We start from the raw sequence: 16,928 nt of genomic DNA on the forward strand, positions 1-16,928 counted from the left end.
GATAAAGACGAAAACAAAAGCAAGCCACTTGTTAAAATTTTAAAACCAACCAACCTGTAAACAGTAAACATGAATTTACTGGTAATATACATCTTAAACTTTTTTATTTTTTTTTACAACCATTTGTTTGAATTTGGTGCAGTTTTCTTATATCAACGTCAGATGGCGTGGGACTATTTTGCATATTCTATGGAAAAAATAGAGCACTGTCGTTCATTCTATTTTGAAAAATGGCCACGCTATCACACAAGTATCTTGCCGGCTTAAATAACTCGCAGTTTTCCAAGTTAATCAAAGAACAGAAAAGCAAACAAACAGGACAAATCAAGAAAGTCCGAAGCTTGTTGACAACTATCGAACACTATTTATTTGCGTGGGATAAAGTTGATTGTTGTCTTCTTGTGAAGAATTTGTTAGATGCAGATTCATGGGCTGAAGACACGAAAGATTCCGGCACAAAGTCTTCCAAAGACAGATTCTTGGTTTGTAATTTTTATTTACTCTTGTATTTTTGAATTCAGTGCTTTAACTGTTTATTTTTCTGTGTTATAGAAAGTCACACTTACAGATGCACCGGTCTTTCAAGTTGAAAATATCCAAGCCAATTTGGATGGTAATGACATACATGAACTGATCAGTGTGTTGATTAAAAAATATTCTATTCTTCTTACATAGGCAGTTTAATAGTCCTCAGTGGCCCTCAAGGTGTGGCTTATGTTGAACTACCAAGTAATTTACCAAGCCTTGAAGCCAAGCAGCAAGGTCCTTCTGTTAAAAGTGCTCGGTATGTTATTCATTACATAGAAATAATCGAAGTGAACATATCTATTAAACTTCCCTTGAATTCTTTCATTTTTAGATCTTCATACATAGATCAAAAGTTCTTACTATGCAACTCAAGAATCAGAATCCAGGAAGTCAAATTTCATCCAGGTTCCCCTACAAACAGTCATGTAGTTGTATTGACCTCAGACAATTGTATCAGGTATGTTTATACAGAACAGTTTTTTTTAATGGAATATTTTTCTATTCTCAAAATTTTCTAGAATCTATGATGCATTCAACTCAAGCCGCCCAGAAAAAACAATTCCTGTTGGTCCCAAGATGAGTCAACATTCACTACATTCTTCAATTACTTCTGGTACTACGTTTTCCTCGTGCCTGGATGAAGCTGTTTCGTTTGATTTCGGTACACCATTTGAAGATACACGCATCACTGTAGTTCCACAAAAAAGGGTAATAGTCCACTTATTAGACTATTCATAAAATTATCTCTTACGGGACGGATGCTCAGTAATGGTAATTTTCTCCTCAGGACGGGGTTCCGATTTTTCTCTTTCCCGTGTACATCCTACTTACCAATGGAGATGTTTACACATTCAGTTGTTCAGTTCAATCGAACAGGTTTGCTTTTCTATAATTTTATCTGAAAGAGGAAAGTTAATATTTTTTTGTCTTGTACAGTTCTAGAGCACCTAAGATATCAGTAATCGGTCCTTTACTAATGCAACCTGCAGCTCTAGACAATTATGGTGGCGATGCGTGTTCCCTTCTTTGTCTCCCTGTTTCGCCACCTGTTCTAGTGATCGCTAATCGCACTGGTAACATACACCATGCCATTTTACTTCCTCGTGCAACCATAGAAGACGGTGATGATTCTGACCACAATCCTAATATCGCCGACGATCTCGAGGTAAGTTCCATGAATTTTTAAAGGCCTTCTGATTTTGTGGTGCATTCTTAATTATTTTTGCCATGCAGTCATTATTATCGAAGGCAAGCTTGACGGCTGACGTCAAAGCCGATTCAGTGTTGCACGTTACTGAGACACTTGAATTAGACGGTGACATTTTGGACTGCAGTGAGAGTTTTAGCACTGAAGATTATCTTGACGGAAATGAAAGTGCCCTGCAACTCCGTAGAGATCCTGCTTGCTCCAGTCGCTACTTTGTCGTACATGATTATGGAGTTCATGGAGTTGTCGTACCCCTCGTCGATACCCTCAGTGAATTGGCCTCAAAACCTGACTGTAAGTACTTCATTCCATTCTATTGATGTACGCTTTTATTGATCAAATTCAATATTTTATTAGCTGACGTCGATCAAGATGAAACACAACGAGTTATGTTGGCCGAAACAGTGGTCGAATTCATTTTGTGTTCTCGAATGAAATCGTCAGCTGCCGCACCTCCTCAAGGAGTCGTCGTTTATCCCCTTCCGCCAACGTTGATAGTGATGTTGGACTCGGCTGATTTCCAAGTAATTTCTCTGTCTCGCCTTTTGAAGCCAGCAGTCAAGGCGGCACCCACAACTAACACAGCAAAGGTGAATTTATCCCTAAAAATATTATATTGGTGTTATTATTAATAAAGTTTTTTTTTAGGTGGAGAAAGAGCCTTTTGATGCAATTATTCGACGCCAACTGCAGCGTACCCATTCTCAGCCAAAATTAAGTTTACCACCTGGCACCGAACTCCCACTGGCTGAAGTGGTCAAAGTACGAGAAATGATCATATCTAAGTGTTTTTATTCTATTTTCTAACGTGCTGTATTTCAACTGATAGTTGTTCAGCCGTAGCGTACAAACTCTTCGTGAAGAATACATCATGAAACAAGATGCTGTGCGTGAAGCATTGGAAAAGAAAAGTCGGCTCTTGGAGTTACATCTACTACAGCAATTCGACGAGCTTAGTTTGATCCAGCAATCCAAGGGAGAGTTGACTACAGTTGCTCACCAGTTAGCAGAAAAATATGAAGATTCATTGGAAACACAGAAATCTTTGACTCAGAGGTAGTTGTCGTTTTATTTATTCAATTGAATCTATTTCATTTTTGTTTTCTGATGCACAGAGTTGAAAAAGTATTGTACGAAATTCAGCGTCGTTCGCCGTTCATGACTGATGCCGAAAAAAAAATGGGCCAAGAACTCCGTTCGCTGGAAACCAAATTACAGGCGCTGACACAATCCATGGAATCACTAAAACGACGAGAGCAACTCTACGGTGCAAAGGTGAAATCATTCATTTAAATTTCAATTTTACCATGTTAAATTTGGTTGTTTTCATGTTTTAGGTTTCCCAGCAACAGGACCGCAACACAACGAGTGGCCACTTGAGTGAAGAACAAAAGACGAGCGTCAACGAAGCTTTATCTCTACAGTAAATTAATGTTTCATTTTCTGTATTTAGAATCAGGTTAACAAAAAATCCGTTGTTCTCATTTAGGAGCGAAGATATACGTGGATTACTTAGGAGTTTGCAGCAAGTCAAGAAGAAACTTGCCGTTTAGGGTAAGCGAATGCTTGAAATTGTTTTACATTACTTCAAATTGAGTATACAGTATACACATGTGTCTTTTTCACACGTTGCGCTTTTTCATCAATTTAATATTTTATAAGGGGCTTGTAGTTTCTATTAAATACGCCGGCGTAAACCAAATGTGCGAATATTGAAGGATTTCTTTGTATTAAAAAATAATCCACTTTTGTAAAATCTTAGGCAAGAGTTGTGAAATCAAACAGGAGAATGAAGATTCGTTTCCTTGTTTTTCTTCTTAGCTCTTGGCTTAAGGATATTTCTAAGCTTGACGCATTCGTAACAGGTAGATTTATCCAAAAGTTGGCATTTATTTGAGCGCCACACACCACCATGATAATGCCCACTTGCACAGAATTTAATATTGAGAAATGTTGAATCCGTACATCCTTTACATGTCTTAGCTTTATCAAAATTGTTGAGAATTTCTTCAAATTCAGATAAAGATTGAAATCGGTATTCCAGATCTACTGAGTCGAATCTTTTACCAAACACATAGTAAACAACAGAGTTGTTCGTTGTTATTTCGATAGCTTTAACAACATTAACTTCTCCTAAGCTAACGGATGGCAACAGGCAAAGTTTTCTTTTTTGAGGATGTTCAATGGAATGCCAATTCCAAGATGGTGGTAACTTTGCTTGTTGTGGATCCACAAACGATGGTCGGCTACTTTGACCAGCCGATACATCTGTAGTTGTGTTTGTTGTTTCCTCAGTGGATTGTTTGACTACGTTTTGAATAGAAATGTTTGTCGATCCTGTGTCTGTTGAGGGCACTGTTGCTGTTCTGCCTGCAGTTGATTCTTCTTGACCGATTCGAGAATTAAAGCTCGAGAATTCGTCTTCACGTATATCACTTCCGTTTGACGGGATACTCGTAGCGTTTTCAATTAAGTTTTCAGCAGACTCGCTAGATCTAGCCATTTTTGAGAGATTCTCAATCGGTTTTCGAGGTCCCTTTCGTATCCGCTTAGAACGATAGCCTAGATGTTTAATTTTAACCAGTTAAAGAAATTCTTCAAACTTATTATACTGAAAACAGACTGTAGCCTAATACCTTCGGGAATGAGGTTCGGTTCAAGACTTTTACTAGGGAAGAATTGAGGAACTGCTGTTGGGTTTAGCCTCCAAAGCATGGGGAAAATATCTTTAGAAGATTTAAATACAAAAAGGATGAGTATTGCTGACGACAAATACCATAAAAGAAAATCAAACAACTACAAACCTTCTTTTCCCCCAACAACAACCCTTAATCCTTTTCTGATGTCATTCTCAGCAAAATGTACATGGCAAACTTTATCATTTGGGCCAAGTTCCCTTTGAGCTTTAGGCACAACTTCTCTCCATTTTTTAAACAATTCAACGTCCTTTATAGAAAAATTTGGACAAGATTATCAATCTCTATTTTTGTTATTATTATCTTCACCACTTACTCGAGGAACACTGAACACTGTTCTCTTTTCTGTACATCCTTTCCTTCCTGTATCACAATATGGTATAAAACACCCTGATCCTCCGGGCATTTAAAACCTGAAGAAAAATTACAGATTGAAGAGTTTATTCTTTCATTAAGAAACACTTTGTTTTCGACGGGTTTATAGTTTCACTATATGAGAATGACCAGAGTAGATAAGGTAACAAACAGAAGCAAGACTATTTTAAAGGTTCTACATTAAAAAATCTTACTGATCAAGAATTAGCGTCGCAAAGGCAAAACAAACGTCACAAATAATACGTTGAAATTTAGTAACAAAGTGTCGTCTGCTACGGCTACGATTTTCCGGCATTTGATTCAGCGCAACCTATGGACAATTGTGCTGATCGGTGCTGATTTACGGTTTTTGCGAAGGGGATTCCTGAATTTTATACTAGAAATAATCAAGACATTTTATGAAGCTATTGTGTGTGTGTGCGTACAATGTGAGCATTGGTAGCGAGTTTCCCATAGAGCAAAGATAGCAATCTGAGAATTACGCCGAGGGTCATAAAATAATCAGTAAAACAATTTTCACTTTCCAGTGGATGATTATTTTATCATTTTTTGAAGTATATTATTTACACCAAATGATATTGTGAAGAGAAATAAAAAAATATTATTAAAAACAACAAAAGGTGGGTATTATTATAATTGTGAATGCAACTTTGCTCAAGCTCAATCAAACAACAAATATATGTAGGAAGACAAATTTCCACATTTTTACAGGGAAATTTTAACTTGTGTCGAGGTTAGATAGCAGTAATTCCCTGGATTCCGAATTTTCATCTTGATTTGAAAAATTTAGACACTATAGACCTCTTCAGAAATTGACTACTGTTTATCCGATTTCCAAGGAATCATTTCTAGTATATAGTCTCGACGATTTGCATAATAGTAGTATAGTAGAAAAAGTGGATGAAAACAACAAGAATGGACTGCCTCGAATTGGTGAGTAATTCGAAATTAAACTGCGGCAGTAAATGTGTGCTTAAATTAAAATAGAGAAAATTTGAAATAATGACAATCAACTTTTAGGAGAACGACAACTTTTTCAAATATTGACCAATGGACTACTGCGAATTTCCCGAGTGGTCAGCTCATCGCCCATTTCAAGAACGTGCTTCAGTTCTTCAAGTTCTTGAATGCCACACTTCCTCGTCTCGTAGGTATGTGCAACTAGATTTCGATAAAAGATGATTGCGAACCAAATGAAAAGAATCACAAATGGAACCAAAATTGCAGTGGCGACATAGGCAGCTTCTTTTAAAACACTGTAGAATTGGATCCAACAAAGGATTGCAACTTCAACCATGAAGAGTAAAATACCCAACACTGTTGAGCACCCCCACGCGAGTTCGATGTACATATGCATCTTTTCATGAGGAGATTCATTCACCAAACTAAACAAATAGACAATTTAATTATTATAAGAGGTGCAAAACTATAAGCATTTTAATTTAAAGAACCTAAGTATGTGTAAGTTGGAGATGGCTTCCATGTTGGGTAGAATGCAGGTAGAAATGAGCAATGCTAGCATGTGTACTGCGACTAGCATAGTTGTGCAAATAGCAAATAAAAACAAAAGGGGTTTTGGGAGTTGTTCACCTCCAGGATTATTATTATTTAATTGTATTTCAACAACTGCTACCTATAGGATTTAAAAAGTAAATAGAAAAAAGTGTGAGTGGGGTAGTTTTTAGATTTAATGATCCAACACTAACCATTGCAAATCCTGCCAAAAGTGCTGATGTGTTACTCGCTGCTTTGAGCTTGGCTTTGCTAAGGTGTAACTTCCTCCATGACAAGAATGCTGGGCCTTGATGATGGATGTTGTCACCTTGATTCGACATTTTCTGTGAATAAGTATAAAAAATGTTATAATCTCATAGGCATAACAATGTGTGAAGAAGTTGCTGGCACATGAATTTATTTATCAATATGGCATGGCCAAGTCAGCAAAATTTGTTTGAATAGTGAATCTTTTTCCTCTTAAACAAATCCAACTGGCTGACTGATAAGGTACATTGAATAGGGGAGAAAAAAATTTCATTTTAGATATGATCTATACATATATGGGAAAGAAAGAACAATCAATGAAGTATGAACAAACCAGAAAGAAAGGGAAAAATCCGTATTAAAAGGAGGTTAGCACAGAAACTTTCACCGACAGTTAGTTGGATTTGTTTTTTGTTTTTTTGCCAAAATCAAAACAAACTGTGAAAATGACGGCCGCAACTGACGGCTGTAAACAGAAGCATATCCTAACAAGGCGTCTACTATACTTCAATTAAATATTTTAATAAATTTAACACCGAGCCAAGTAGCACATTTATCCATTCACCATTGAGATTTTATATTTTTTCCATTTATGCAAATATTTGCAAAAGAACTTCATTTAACAAAAAAAGGAGAAAAGAAATGTGATATGAAAAACCACCACTAGGGTTCACGGAGCAAATGAGTATAGGAACCGGTTTCAGCCACTTCCACTAGAGACGCTTCGTGACCATGGGACTCTAAGTCTAACCCATGTAAGGTTCGAGAAAAACGGACTTCCCTCCTCACTTTTTCTTTCCTGCAGAACTTGCGCAACTTTTCGGGAACGGGATATGGTAGGGGTATTAACTGAAAATCATGTGTAAATTCAAACTTACTTTTTCATCGATTTTTTCTGCGCAACTGTAGGAATCTGCTCTGGACTGGAAGGAAGACACGTCTAGTCCGAAAGTTGAAGCATGTTTGTGGAGATGTTGCAGAACTGTTGAATTGCCTTGTGGTTTTGGTGCCCAAGATTTAGAGATTCCGGAGTCACCCTGATAAAAAAACATTGTGCAGTAAAATGTAACGTAGGTACTAGGTACAAGGTAGGGTTCCCAATTCTTTCTGGTGAACCACAAGGTATTTTTACAAGATTTCCGATGGTTTTTTTTCTGGGTTTTCCGAAATATCCTTTTCCTTATTTCGGATTTTCAGAATTTTATTATTTTTCTGTTATCGAGGGAATTTTCCGGAATTCAAGTGAACCATTAGAAAGTTGGGAATCCTAACGTAGGATATTTTATGTTTAGATACAGTTGTTGCTGCAACTTTGAATGTCAAACGGCTCAACATTACTTGTTAGACAGCTGTTTGGCCTTGTACTACCTACCGTACAAGGTGTAGGGCTTAAACAAACATACAGACTTTGAATGTACTACTGCACGAGCCCTTTGGAGAAAGCTTGAATCCTACTGTCGCTAAGCAGTTACTACTTATTTTAAAGTATAGACGTACGACTGAAAGCATCGCATATTCCTTGTGAAAAAATGAAACAGGCAAAGTTTGCTAACTTTTGACTTGGTGACTTTACTTGGATCCAAAATTGGTAAACCCCAATTTAACACAAATGGCGCCAACGTTCAAACCAGGTTAGAGTCTAACGTCTAACTACATCGCTGTAAAATCCAGTTCGTTCCAGTTCATTTCGGTATCGACCAGTCTAGTTGTCAAAAATGATCTAGAGCCAGTGTTTTTTACTCAAGAAAATTAGCAAATACTACAATCATTCATTTAAAAAAATTAAAACAAAAACACGAAATAACTTTCTTTAGATTTTAACCCAAAGTAAAGTGGTAAAGTGCGCAGTGTCGTATCTTTTCCACTTGGATGAATTCGAATACTCCATGAGGAGGCAATTTTGTATAAGGAAAAAGTATGTTACAAATTTAGGCAAACACACTGGTCGAAACTGGAACGAAGTAGATTTACCCGACTTAAATATACGAAGTTTCGGATCTTACGAGTGAATTGTTAGGAGCAAAAATCTTCAATGGGATATGTTCTGCTTGGTCTGATGATTGTTGCTGTTCATCTTCACTTATTGAACAAAGCGATCTCGACTTAGTGTTGACTGACTTTCGTCTTACCACCGAATGGTAATTTTCTGCCATCTTGATTGCCACTTCGTAACTATTTAACAACGTATTCTGTTGATGTAGGTTGGAAATGAAGATTAGACAAAATTTTTTCAATCTGTTTGAATGGACGATTCGTAGACGACTGAAAGCGTTAAAATCTTGACCTGGAATTTCTGGGAATCCTTACATGGGTTCCAATCTAATGGTCCCCCCCCCCCTACGAACTAGCTAGCTACAGTAAATTTTATAAAATGTCGTTGCGATTCGCTAAAAATTTACTTAATCGTCCTTACGAAAAAACTAGACACCGTTTTCCAATTAGAAAAACTAGTAGTTCCGTCAACGAAGAAATAGTCTTTTTGAACTAGATCGAAGAAATGAGATTTCAGCAAAACGTTAAACGTCAAAATTCACTCCCGTTAAATATCTATAAGTCTTTATTTTGTCTTATTTTACTATGGGCTCTAAAACTTCATTTGGATGTAATAACTTACTGAGGATGAAAACACTGAAGCGCCAGTGCTCAATGAAGAACTTGGAAGCGTGTGTTGGCAAACAGAATCAGATGTGACTCCGTTTGGGTAGCAGGTAATTGCGCTGAGCGATCTCGACCTATTAGCGTAGAAATACTTTTGCCTCACTACTGGGGGATAACGCCCTTGCATTCTGCGACTATGCGTTAAAGTATTTAATTGAATGTTGGAAAAAAAACAGCTTCAGTCTGTTCGATCGGACGATTCAAATACGACTAAAAGCGTCTAAATCTTGACCAAGGTTATCTAGGTTTCTGTATAAGAAAGTGCGTGTTGGTAAATTCGTTGTTTCATCGACTATCTGTGATATAGGAAGGAGTTATACATCTAGTGATTACGCAGAATTGATTTTTTTTTCTTTTCAAAATATTTTTGTGTCTTCACATTAAAGTCGCAGTAGTATCTTGTTTTATTACCTATTTTTTAGCTTTATGTGGCCTCTCGGATCGCTCTAACTTGCCTCTGGGATCTGTCGAGAGTAAGAGGCGTGTCATAGTGTTTAGCCTATCTTATTAGCGTGACATTGGCCTACTATAGATCGGGTTTTTATTATTCAAAAGTAGTTGGATATTCAAATAGACTGTAGTGGTCCAGCCGATATCGTTGATCAGATCAAGTTGGGTGTTCTAGAACTTGTCTTACCCCGAATTCAAAATCTTCTTCCCGCCTTTATGGCGAATTTTCTCTAACGGAGAAATAAATACAAAACAAATCAATATACGCAGATTGTTGTCATGGCTAGTAACGAAATTTTGGTCAAGGTTGTATTTGCAAATTTTTGCTAGTTAATGCTTGTCGTCAAGGGAGAATAACTACACTAACTGCTACTGCTTTTGTTTAAGCGATGTATATGCCATATATGTATGATGTCGCAGCAACGATCAAGGCGAAGACCATTTTCACGTACAATTCTTAGTATTCTGCATGATGCTCTTCCGCCTTATTCGCATACAGTTCCGGCTAAAGCCCTCATATTTTAAAAAATCGCGAATTTCTGGAGAGGAGTTCCATATTAAGTACTACTCGAAAAATGGAGTATAAATAATTGCAATATTCTAACTCATTGTTGGCTAATTGAACGGAAAATTGAAAACAAAATTTATTTAAATAATTACTTACTGCTATAGATTCCGGAGGAGCAAAACTCATCGGAGTAGACGGTCGCGATGGTTGATGATCGGCTTCACTTAGATGTCCCCGATTAAAGGAGCCCATTGAGCTGTGCGAACTCGATCTACTGTTGAAGGCTGCTTGTCTTACTGCTGGAGGGAAGTAATGAATAGGAGAAGGAGGGACAGTTGAAGAAGCAATTCCACTTTCATGATCAGAGGACGCTTCGTCATTCTCTGGTGTGTTCTTCATTCTCTTATGCCGTTGAATGCCGTGTGAACTTAATATTCCAACTTGTACAATTGTTTTTCAGTAATAATATAGGGGCACAGACAAACTCGAACTAACCGATTTTTAGCAATGTGTTCGGCAGGCAGGTTCTTGTACGACTGAAAACATAGAACTCCGGATCCAGTAGTTTATTCAGCCGATAATTGCACTTCCGTACAATTAGTAAGGCACCAGCACAAAAAGCGTGGGTGGTGTGGAATGCAGTGATAGTCGTATGCAATTGTAGAGTAAGGCCAATTGATTGCTTTTTTGACCATGATGAATTTTGTTTCCCTTTACTTGTCCTACTTTGGGTTTTCTCTATTGATGTGTTGCCAATTAAAATATCATCAAGTGTTGTTCATGCATGAATGACAGTTCCGGTCTCAAATTCATCCGGTTTCCAAGGTTATATATTCTTATCGTGATGGCTGGATTTAGGCTGTTAAATACTACATTGAAGTGTGGCTCACGAGGAGTAAACAATCAACACTGCCCATAATTTATAGACGTTACGTCTTGTTTTCGAAATCAAGGAAACAATACGCAATGCAATTTTTAGCTGGAGGGATTCCGTGAGTAGCCTTTAGTTGCTTGTCTGGGAAATGGGAATGACAAGGCAATATTGCATGGCAAATCTGGTTCACCTTGACCCACACTACCGTACATAGAAACTATCATCATATAAGTGTACACACTTCTTGAAATAAAACTATAAATCTCTGCACATTGTTTATGCGCGTTACACCGCTATCGTCTTTTCGTGCTGCAAAATTGTTGGAATGATAAGAACTCATTCATTTTCTGTAATTCTCATCCTTTGAATAATGATTTGATGAAATACGACCTTGAATTTAGCGTTTGATTTTGTGGAACAAATTAATTCGTGCAATTCACACACTCCCGGGAAGGCTATTTCAACATAACGTAGTTCAAAATTTTCTGCTGCCTTTTTGCACTTGAAAAAATAATTAGAAGCATCCATTCAGACACAAGGTTTACATTCTAAAATTATTTCGTTAATTTTTTAAGAAATAAAAAATAACACAGAACTCCAATTAAAACGCTCGAGAGAACATCCTATCTAACTAAAAAAAATCACATGATACTTTCTTCTTTATTGTCAAACAAACAAAACACCGAAGATTTTTTTATAATATATACGGCCGGGTAACATCATTAAATCGTTTGAACAGATCGTTTCTAGGCGCTTAAAAGGAAACGAGCCCAGCCATCTAGCGTAACCAGTTCGAGGCTGATACAGACGACACCTCGTGCTTTTTCGAGAGTCATTCTGAAGAGACCCAACGTGTGTCATACCGCGAGTTTCCATTACCGGCTCTCCCTGATTGCAGCTCGGTCTTTCTATTGTAATTCTAAATTTTATTATCGTATCGATTGAATTGTTTTCTGTGTTTAACTGTCACATCTGTCTCGTTATTAGGTTACTGTTGAATCAAATTTCTTGTAGCTCGTCATGGCATCCATTAGTCTTCTAAATCCAAAAGCCGAGATTGCTCGTGCTGCACAGGCCCTGGCTGTCAATATTTCTGCAGCAAAAGGAATTCAAGATGTAATGAAGTCCAATTTGGGACCAAAAGGCACCATGAAAATGTAAGAAATTTCTAAGTATTGATCAAACAAAGAATGGTTTTGGTTAAACAAAACCCCTCAAAAATTCCTTTGTCTCACTGTCATAAACTGTCCCAATGTCTTTTTAGAAAATTGAAATATGTTGACTGAAATGGCTAACAAAACTAAATAACTTTATTTCTATTAAAAATTTATTATTTTTTGTTAGGCTCGTCTCTGGTGCTGGAGAAATCAAGATTACCAAAGATGGAAATGTTCTTCTACATGAAATGGTAACAATGAATCCAAATTTTGGCAGGGGATAACAGTTGACTGTAATTTCTCATGTTTTATAGCAAATTCAACATCCTACTGCATCCTTGATTGCCCGTGCATCTACTGCTCAAGATGAGGTTACTGGAGATGGTACAACTAGTACAGTTTTGGTTATTGGGGAACTGCTCAAACAGGCAGATCTCTATGTTTCTGAAGTAATAATTTTGTTTATTCAATACTGCAATAGTAGTCTAAATTATTCTTAATGAATTTTAGGGCCTTCACCCCAGAATTTTAACTGAGGGTTTTGAACTAGCAAAAGTCAAAGCTTTGGAAGTTTTGGAGTCTGCCAAGATCCCAGTTGAAGCCAAAAGAGAGATTCTACTTCAAGTTGCCCGAACTTCTCTGAGGACAAAAGTCCATCAGGTGTTGGCTGATTTAATTACAGAGGCATGTGTAGATGCTGTATTGGCCATTAAGGAAGAGGGTACTTAAATAACAAGAACATGAGTTTATGTCTGTGTACTTATGTATCATTTAACATTTAGATAAACCTATTGATCTGCACATGGTTGAAATCATGGAGATGCAGCACAAAACGGAAATGGACACTCAGCTGATCCGTGGTATCGTTATGGATCATGGTTCCCGTCATCCTGATATGCCCAAACGTGTCGATAATGCTTATATCCTCACTTGCAACGTCTCAATGGAATATGAGAAAAGGTACTTTAATTCTATTTTGACATTATTTAGACTGGATAATAATTCTGTCATCTTCTGTTAACATAGTGAGGTGAACTCAGGCTTTTTCTACAAGACGGCTGATGAGCGTGAAAAACTAGTTAAAGCTGAAAGGCAGTTCATCGAGAGCCGCGTTCAGAAAGTTGTTGATTTGAAGAAGAAGCTTTGCGATGGCACTGACAAGACTTTTGTACTTATCAACCAAAAGGTATACTCTAATTGCTAGCTGGATCGACTGGGATGTATTTAATTTTTGTATTTAAATGTCAGGGTATCGATCCTTTGTCTCTGGATATGTTGGCTAAAGAAGGCATCATTGCTCTTCGCCGAGCCAAACGCCGTAACATGGAGCGATTGACTCTGGCCTGTGGTGGTATTGCCATGAATTCGTTTGATGATCTTTCCGAGTCATGTCTTGGATATGCCGGAGCAGTCTACGAGCATGTTTTGGTAATTACACATTTTCAGTTTCTTGATATAACGACATAATCTTATGGTTCTGTCATAGGGCGAGGATAAGTATACATTTGTTGAAGATTGTCGTAACCCCAGGAGTGTTACGATTCTGATCAAAGGCCCAAACAAATATACTTTAACTCAAACAAAGGATGCAATTAGGGATGGACTTCGTGCAGTTGTCAACGCACTAGAAGATAGTAAGTCAAAATTTGAATAAAACTCATTTAAAAGATGGTAATATCATTTGATACTTAATATTCTAGCTTTCGTCGTTCCCGGTGCTGGAGCTGTTGAAATTGCAACTCATAAGGTTTTGGTTGCATACAAGGAACAAGTCAAGGGTCGCGCCCGTCTTGGTGTTCAAGCATATGCTGATGCCATGCTGGTCATTCCGAAAGTGTTGGCACAAAACGCTGGATTTGACCCTCAAGACTCTATTGTCAAAATGCAGCAAGAGTTTGTTGAAGGTGGACCCCTTATTGGTCTTGATCTACAATCAGGCGAGCCGATGATTCCAGGAGATTTAGGAATCTATGATAACTATCGTGTTAAGAAACAGATTCTCCATTCTTGGTAAGTTTCAAGTTTCAAAATTATTGTTGATGTTACCAACTTATTTATTTATTCATTTTTTTTAGCACGGTCATCGCTAGCAATCTGCTTTTGGTAGATGAGATTATGCGTGCTGGTTTGTCCTCATTGAAGTAAATGGCCATGCCTCAAGGTCCACCGAGTTCCTGAGCAGCAATGGATGACTTTTTTCTAATCAATCTGCTTGAATTCTAATTTCGTTCCGGCTTACCATTTTCGTCCGCTTGAGAAACTAATGTTATTACAATTTGCTAATCACTACTAAAACAGCATTGTTTGATTCCGAAGTTATATTCATTTCAACAAATCAGTCTACAGATCAGTTAACATGAGGTTTTAGCTTAGTTAATGGTTTCATTTAAGAAAAGGTTGCTACTTTTTCCTTCATTTTGCAACTTGTGTTCAAAATAAGCAAAAAAAAAAAACAACTGCAAGGACGAATGAAGGTTTTTCTACATCATGAGTGATAACGTGTAACCGTCTTTGTCATAGAATTCAACTATGAAATATTTAGCTACACAATATTGAATATTTTTGTAACAGTCAGGATGGGGAATTGGTTACACTATTGATAATACGACGAGTCAAAATTTGCGATGGGGACGATGATGCTCCTAATTGAGATTTGTTAAAGTGAACTTAGTACGGTTGTCTTCGGCGCGTGGTCCTTTGTTTATCAAAGCGCATTTCCATTTCTTCCAATATTTTTGGTGTGTAACGCACAACTAGTTTCACTGAACCGTGAGCAGCTTTCAGGAGTTCCACAGCTTTCTCGTGATTTTCCCCCTCTACCGACTAAAAAAAAATTAACAGTCAGAGAAAACTTAAATGGAAGAAGTAAGTTTATCAATTTTACCACTCCATTAACAGAGAGCAATTGGTCACCACGCTTTAGACCACCATGTCTGTCTGCAACACCTCCAGGAATGATTCTTGATATGTAAATTGGTGAATTTTGTTCCCTTCCTACAAGCATTCATTTGGTAATTATAAAATTTATTTTCATCATTGCATTCTCAAGGAAAGGATATGCATAAAAATGTATTTATTTTGTTACCTCCCATGACATTGAATCCAAGACCTTCATCAGTTTTGGGGAGTTCTACGACTCGAGGATGGGCATGGCCTTCACTAGCAGCAAAAGCTGCAATTGTAGCTTTTGCTGTGGCAGAAGCTCGGACATCAGGTGATCCTCCCATTTCTACTGTCTCATAAACATGTTCATAAACTTCTCTGACAGCTCTTAGAAAGTCACTCTGCAGCACCTTGTGAAGAGCAGACAGTTTTGCCGTTGGAACTTCTCCACCTAGTTTTGATTAGAAATTATTATGACCTAGTGCTCTTGATAACTGAAATTTTAAAGATTTACTTTTCATCAACTTCTCCAGCAATTCCACAGCTCGGTTTATATCTAGAAGACAAATTTTAAGGGATTAATAAGAACGTTCCACGACAGCTAGTTGCCTTCAGAAGTAAATGTCGTTTACCTTTGTCGAGAGACAATTGTTCACTTATAGTAGTAGCTGCCATAGTTTATATCAAGAAATAGATGTTTGCAATGAGAAAAACTTCAATAACTGTCAAAACTGGGTTAAAAAATGGAAGAATTTTCAGGGCAAAACACACGAACTTTCTGTCAATACATAGGCTCCGCCCTTAAACTGATTTGTCCGGCGATGGATCTGTTCTCCAACGCCCTCTTTAATTACAAAACGTGTTATATCATAGTTTAAACCTGAAATGTATCGATATATTTTCGAAAACGAGAAATTTTTAATTGTCTTATGTTTAAAAAAAAACTGTATTAAAAAATTTCAGGATAATAGTAGCTGTATTTGCCGTAATGCTCGGCCAGCCAGAAGCGGTTTCCTCTAGACTAGAAGAAGGTAATCAATAGCATGTGCCATACCCTCTCCAATCCCTCTCCCCGCACCCTTATACCAAGTTCCGCTTTCATCTGACGATTCCAAAAGTAGCATCACTTTGTTAGGGTGCTGATGACAGTCCCCCAGATTTATCGAATCGTTTTTCTTTTTCTGCGTTAGCATAAACTTGTTGTCGTTTATTTAACAGTAGAAAACTGACGGAATAGTCAGGCATTGGTACCAGGGTCTTTTGACGTTTACATTAGGATTTAAACTACTATAGCAATGAAGTATTTTTTAAAAAATGTCAATGATATACCGATTACGTATTCAGAATGAAAGGATGATACAGAAAAATGTCTAAGCACAAGGTCAAAATGAAGAAAACAAATGTGTTTGGGTGTGTCAGTAGGAGTCAGATTGCTAATGTTTTGAAATAGAGTTGTAGTCTGATTTTTATGGAAGTCGATTTAAACTAATCATTTTTTTTCTGATGTGTACTACTCATCCTCGGAAAGAGGGGAAGTGGTGGAGGAGGAATTGGCCTAGATTTTTGGTGATGAAATGAGGTCCGAATATCCATTACCCTGTTTCATGTTTTTGAATGTCAAAGTAACGCAACAACTCCAGATTTGCGAATTTTGTTTACGCTTTAATAGGTCAAATGTTGAATTATGACCTAGATGTCTGCCGCATTTGATAGGAGAACACAAGTATCGAAGAGCGGATGAGTGCGTTCGGGACAGAGGACGACGAAAAACAAAACATAAAAAAAAAGTATTCAGACAAGTTGCCGAGAGATTGATATGGTAATTCACTTG

General features: G+C 37.4%; 4 protein-coding genes and 1 long non-coding RNA gene across 8 annotated transcripts; 3 read left to right on the top strand and 2 right to left on the bottom strand.

The window, feature by feature from the left end:
* Positions 1-197: 197 nt before the first annotated feature.
* On the top strand, positions 198-3,360 carry LOC124348889 (nuclear pore complex protein Nup88-like). Its single transcript, XM_046799267.1, has 14 exons — positions 198-482; positions 553-613; positions 676-784; positions 860-985; positions 1,047-1,236; positions 1,316-1,404; positions 1,465-1,693; positions 1,762-2,029; positions 2,093-2,325; positions 2,384-2,497; positions 2,565-2,791; positions 2,851-3,010; positions 3,073-3,158; positions 3,225-3,360. Exons 1-14 carry the CDS (start codon positions 231-233, stop codon positions 3,286-3,288), a joined length of 2,208 nt encoding a protein of 735 aa, XP_046655223.1. The 5' UTR covers positions 198-230; the 3' UTR covers positions 3,289-3,360.
* An 85-nt stretch (positions 3,361-3,445) lies between these two features.
* Positions 3,446-10,441, bottom strand: LOC124349023 (protein orai-2-like). 4 transcript variants are annotated; one of them, XM_046799507.1, is made up of 9 exons: positions 10,340-10,441; positions 7,446-7,604; positions 6,513-6,644; positions 6,258-6,439; positions 5,001-6,191; positions 4,748-4,844; positions 4,540-4,681; positions 4,372-4,461; positions 3,446-4,297 (listed from the first exon to the last, which is right to left on the bottom strand). In XM_046799507.1, the coding sequence occupies exons 1-5, from the start codon at positions 10,433-10,435 to the stop codon at positions 5,843-5,845; spliced, it is 918 nt and encodes a 305-aa protein (XP_046655463.1). In that variant the 5' UTR covers positions 10,436-10,441; the 3' UTR covers positions 3,446-4,297; positions 4,372-4,461; positions 4,540-4,681; positions 4,748-4,844; positions 5,001-5,842. The 4 variants fall into 4 exon arrangements, with proteins under 4 accessions (XP_046655463.1, XP_046655461.1, XP_046655462.1 ...); XM_046799505.1 differs by lacking the exon at positions 10,340-10,441 and adding an exon at positions 9,182-9,402; XM_046799506.1 differs by lacking the exon at positions 10,340-10,441 and adding an exon at positions 8,571-9,155.
* On the top strand, positions 5,832-11,463 carry LOC124349181. The gene is made up of 2 exons (XR_006920192.1): positions 5,832-5,957; positions 10,348-11,463. It is a non-coding gene; the product is annotated as an uncharacterized LOC124349181 (long non-coding RNA).
* A 394-nt stretch (positions 11,464-11,857) lies between these two features.
* On the top strand, positions 11,858-14,512 carry LOC124348963 (T-complex protein 1 subunit zeta-like). Its single transcript, XM_046799385.1, has 11 exons — positions 11,858-11,970; positions 12,045-12,214; positions 12,402-12,465; positions 12,529-12,663; positions 12,725-12,935; positions 12,997-13,174; positions 13,241-13,400; positions 13,463-13,642; positions 13,701-13,848; positions 13,915-14,224; positions 14,290-14,512. The coding sequence occupies exons 2-11, from the start codon at positions 12,078-12,080 to the stop codon at positions 14,357-14,359; spliced, it is 1,593 nt and encodes a 530-aa protein (XP_046655341.1). The 5' UTR covers positions 11,858-11,970; positions 12,045-12,077; the 3' UTR covers positions 14,360-14,512.
* LOC124349084 (protein lin-7 homolog C-like) lies at positions 14,415-15,924 on the bottom strand. The gene is made up of 5 exons (XM_046799589.1): positions 15,730-15,924; positions 15,612-15,653; positions 15,300-15,548; positions 15,099-15,208; positions 14,415-15,037 (listed from the first exon to the last, which is right to left on the bottom strand). The coding sequence occupies exons 1-5, from the start codon at positions 15,770-15,772 to the stop codon at positions 14,882-14,884; spliced, it is 600 nt and encodes a 199-aa protein (XP_046655545.1). The 5' UTR covers positions 15,773-15,924; the 3' UTR covers positions 14,415-14,881.
* Positions 15,925-16,928: the final 1,004 nt, after the last annotated feature.

Source organism: Daphnia pulicaria, chromosome 7, assembly GCF_021234035.1.
Source record: "Daphnia pulicaria isolate SC F1-1A chromosome 7, SC_F0-13Bv2, whole genome shotgun sequence".
Classification (NCBI taxonomy): Eukaryota; Metazoa; Arthropoda; class Branchiopoda; order Diplostraca; family Daphniidae; genus Daphnia; species Daphnia pulicaria.

What these genes read in the sequence shown, in the direction of transcription:
- LOC124348889 (XM_046799267.1), top strand. Translation starts at nt 231, where the DNA reads ATGGCCACGCTATCACACAAGTATCTTGCCGGCTTAAATAACTCGCAG. An exon ending in CAGAAATCTTTGACTCAGAG is followed by an intron (nt 2,792 to 2,850) that starts GTAGTTGTCGTT and finishes TCTGATGCACAG; the next exon opens with AGTTGAAAAAGTATTGTACG. An exon ending in AACGAAGCTTTATCTCTACA is followed by an intron (nt 3,159 to 3,224) that starts GTAAATTAATGT and finishes GTTCTCATTTAG; the next exon opens with GAGCGAAGATATACGTGGAT.
- LOC124349023 (XM_046799504.1), bottom strand. Translation starts at nt 4,837, where the DNA reads ATGCCCGGAGGATCAGGGTGTTTTATACCATATTGTGATACAGGAAGG. An exon ending in TGTTGTTGGGGGAAAAGAAG is followed by an intron (nt 4,462 to 4,539) that starts GTTTGTAGTTGT and finishes AATCTTCTAAAG; the next exon opens with ATATTTTCCCCATGCTTTGG. An exon ending in ACCGAACCTCATTCCCGAAG is followed by an intron (nt 4,298 to 4,371) that starts GTATTAGGCTAC and finishes TTAAACATCTAG; the next exon opens with GCTATCGTTCTAAGCGGATA.
- LOC124348963 (XM_046799385.1), top strand. Translation starts at nt 12,078, where the DNA reads ATGGCATCCATTAGTCTTCTAAATCCAAAAGCCGAGATTGCTCGTGCT. An exon ending in CCAAAAGGCACCATGAAAAT is followed by an intron (nt 12,215 to 12,401) that starts GTAAGAAATTTC and finishes ATTTTTTGTTAG; the next exon opens with GCTCGTCTCTGGTGCTGGAG. An exon ending in CAGTCTACGAGCATGTTTTG is followed by an intron (nt 13,643 to 13,700) that starts GTAATTACACAT and finishes GTTCTGTCATAG; the next exon opens with GGCGAGGATAAGTATACATT.
- LOC124349084 (XM_046799589.1), bottom strand. Translation starts at nt 15,772, where the DNA reads ATGGCAGCTACTACTATAAGTGAACAATTGTCTCTCGACAAAG. An exon ending in GCTGGAGAAGTTGATGAAAA is followed by an intron (nt 15,549 to 15,611) that starts GTAAATCTTTAA and finishes AATCAAAACTAG; the next exon opens with GTGGAGAAGTTCCAACGGCA. An exon ending in TGGATTCAATGTCATGGGAG is followed by an intron (nt 15,209 to 15,299) that starts GTAACAAAATAA and finishes GAATGCTTGTAG; the next exon opens with GAAGGGAACAAAATTCACCA.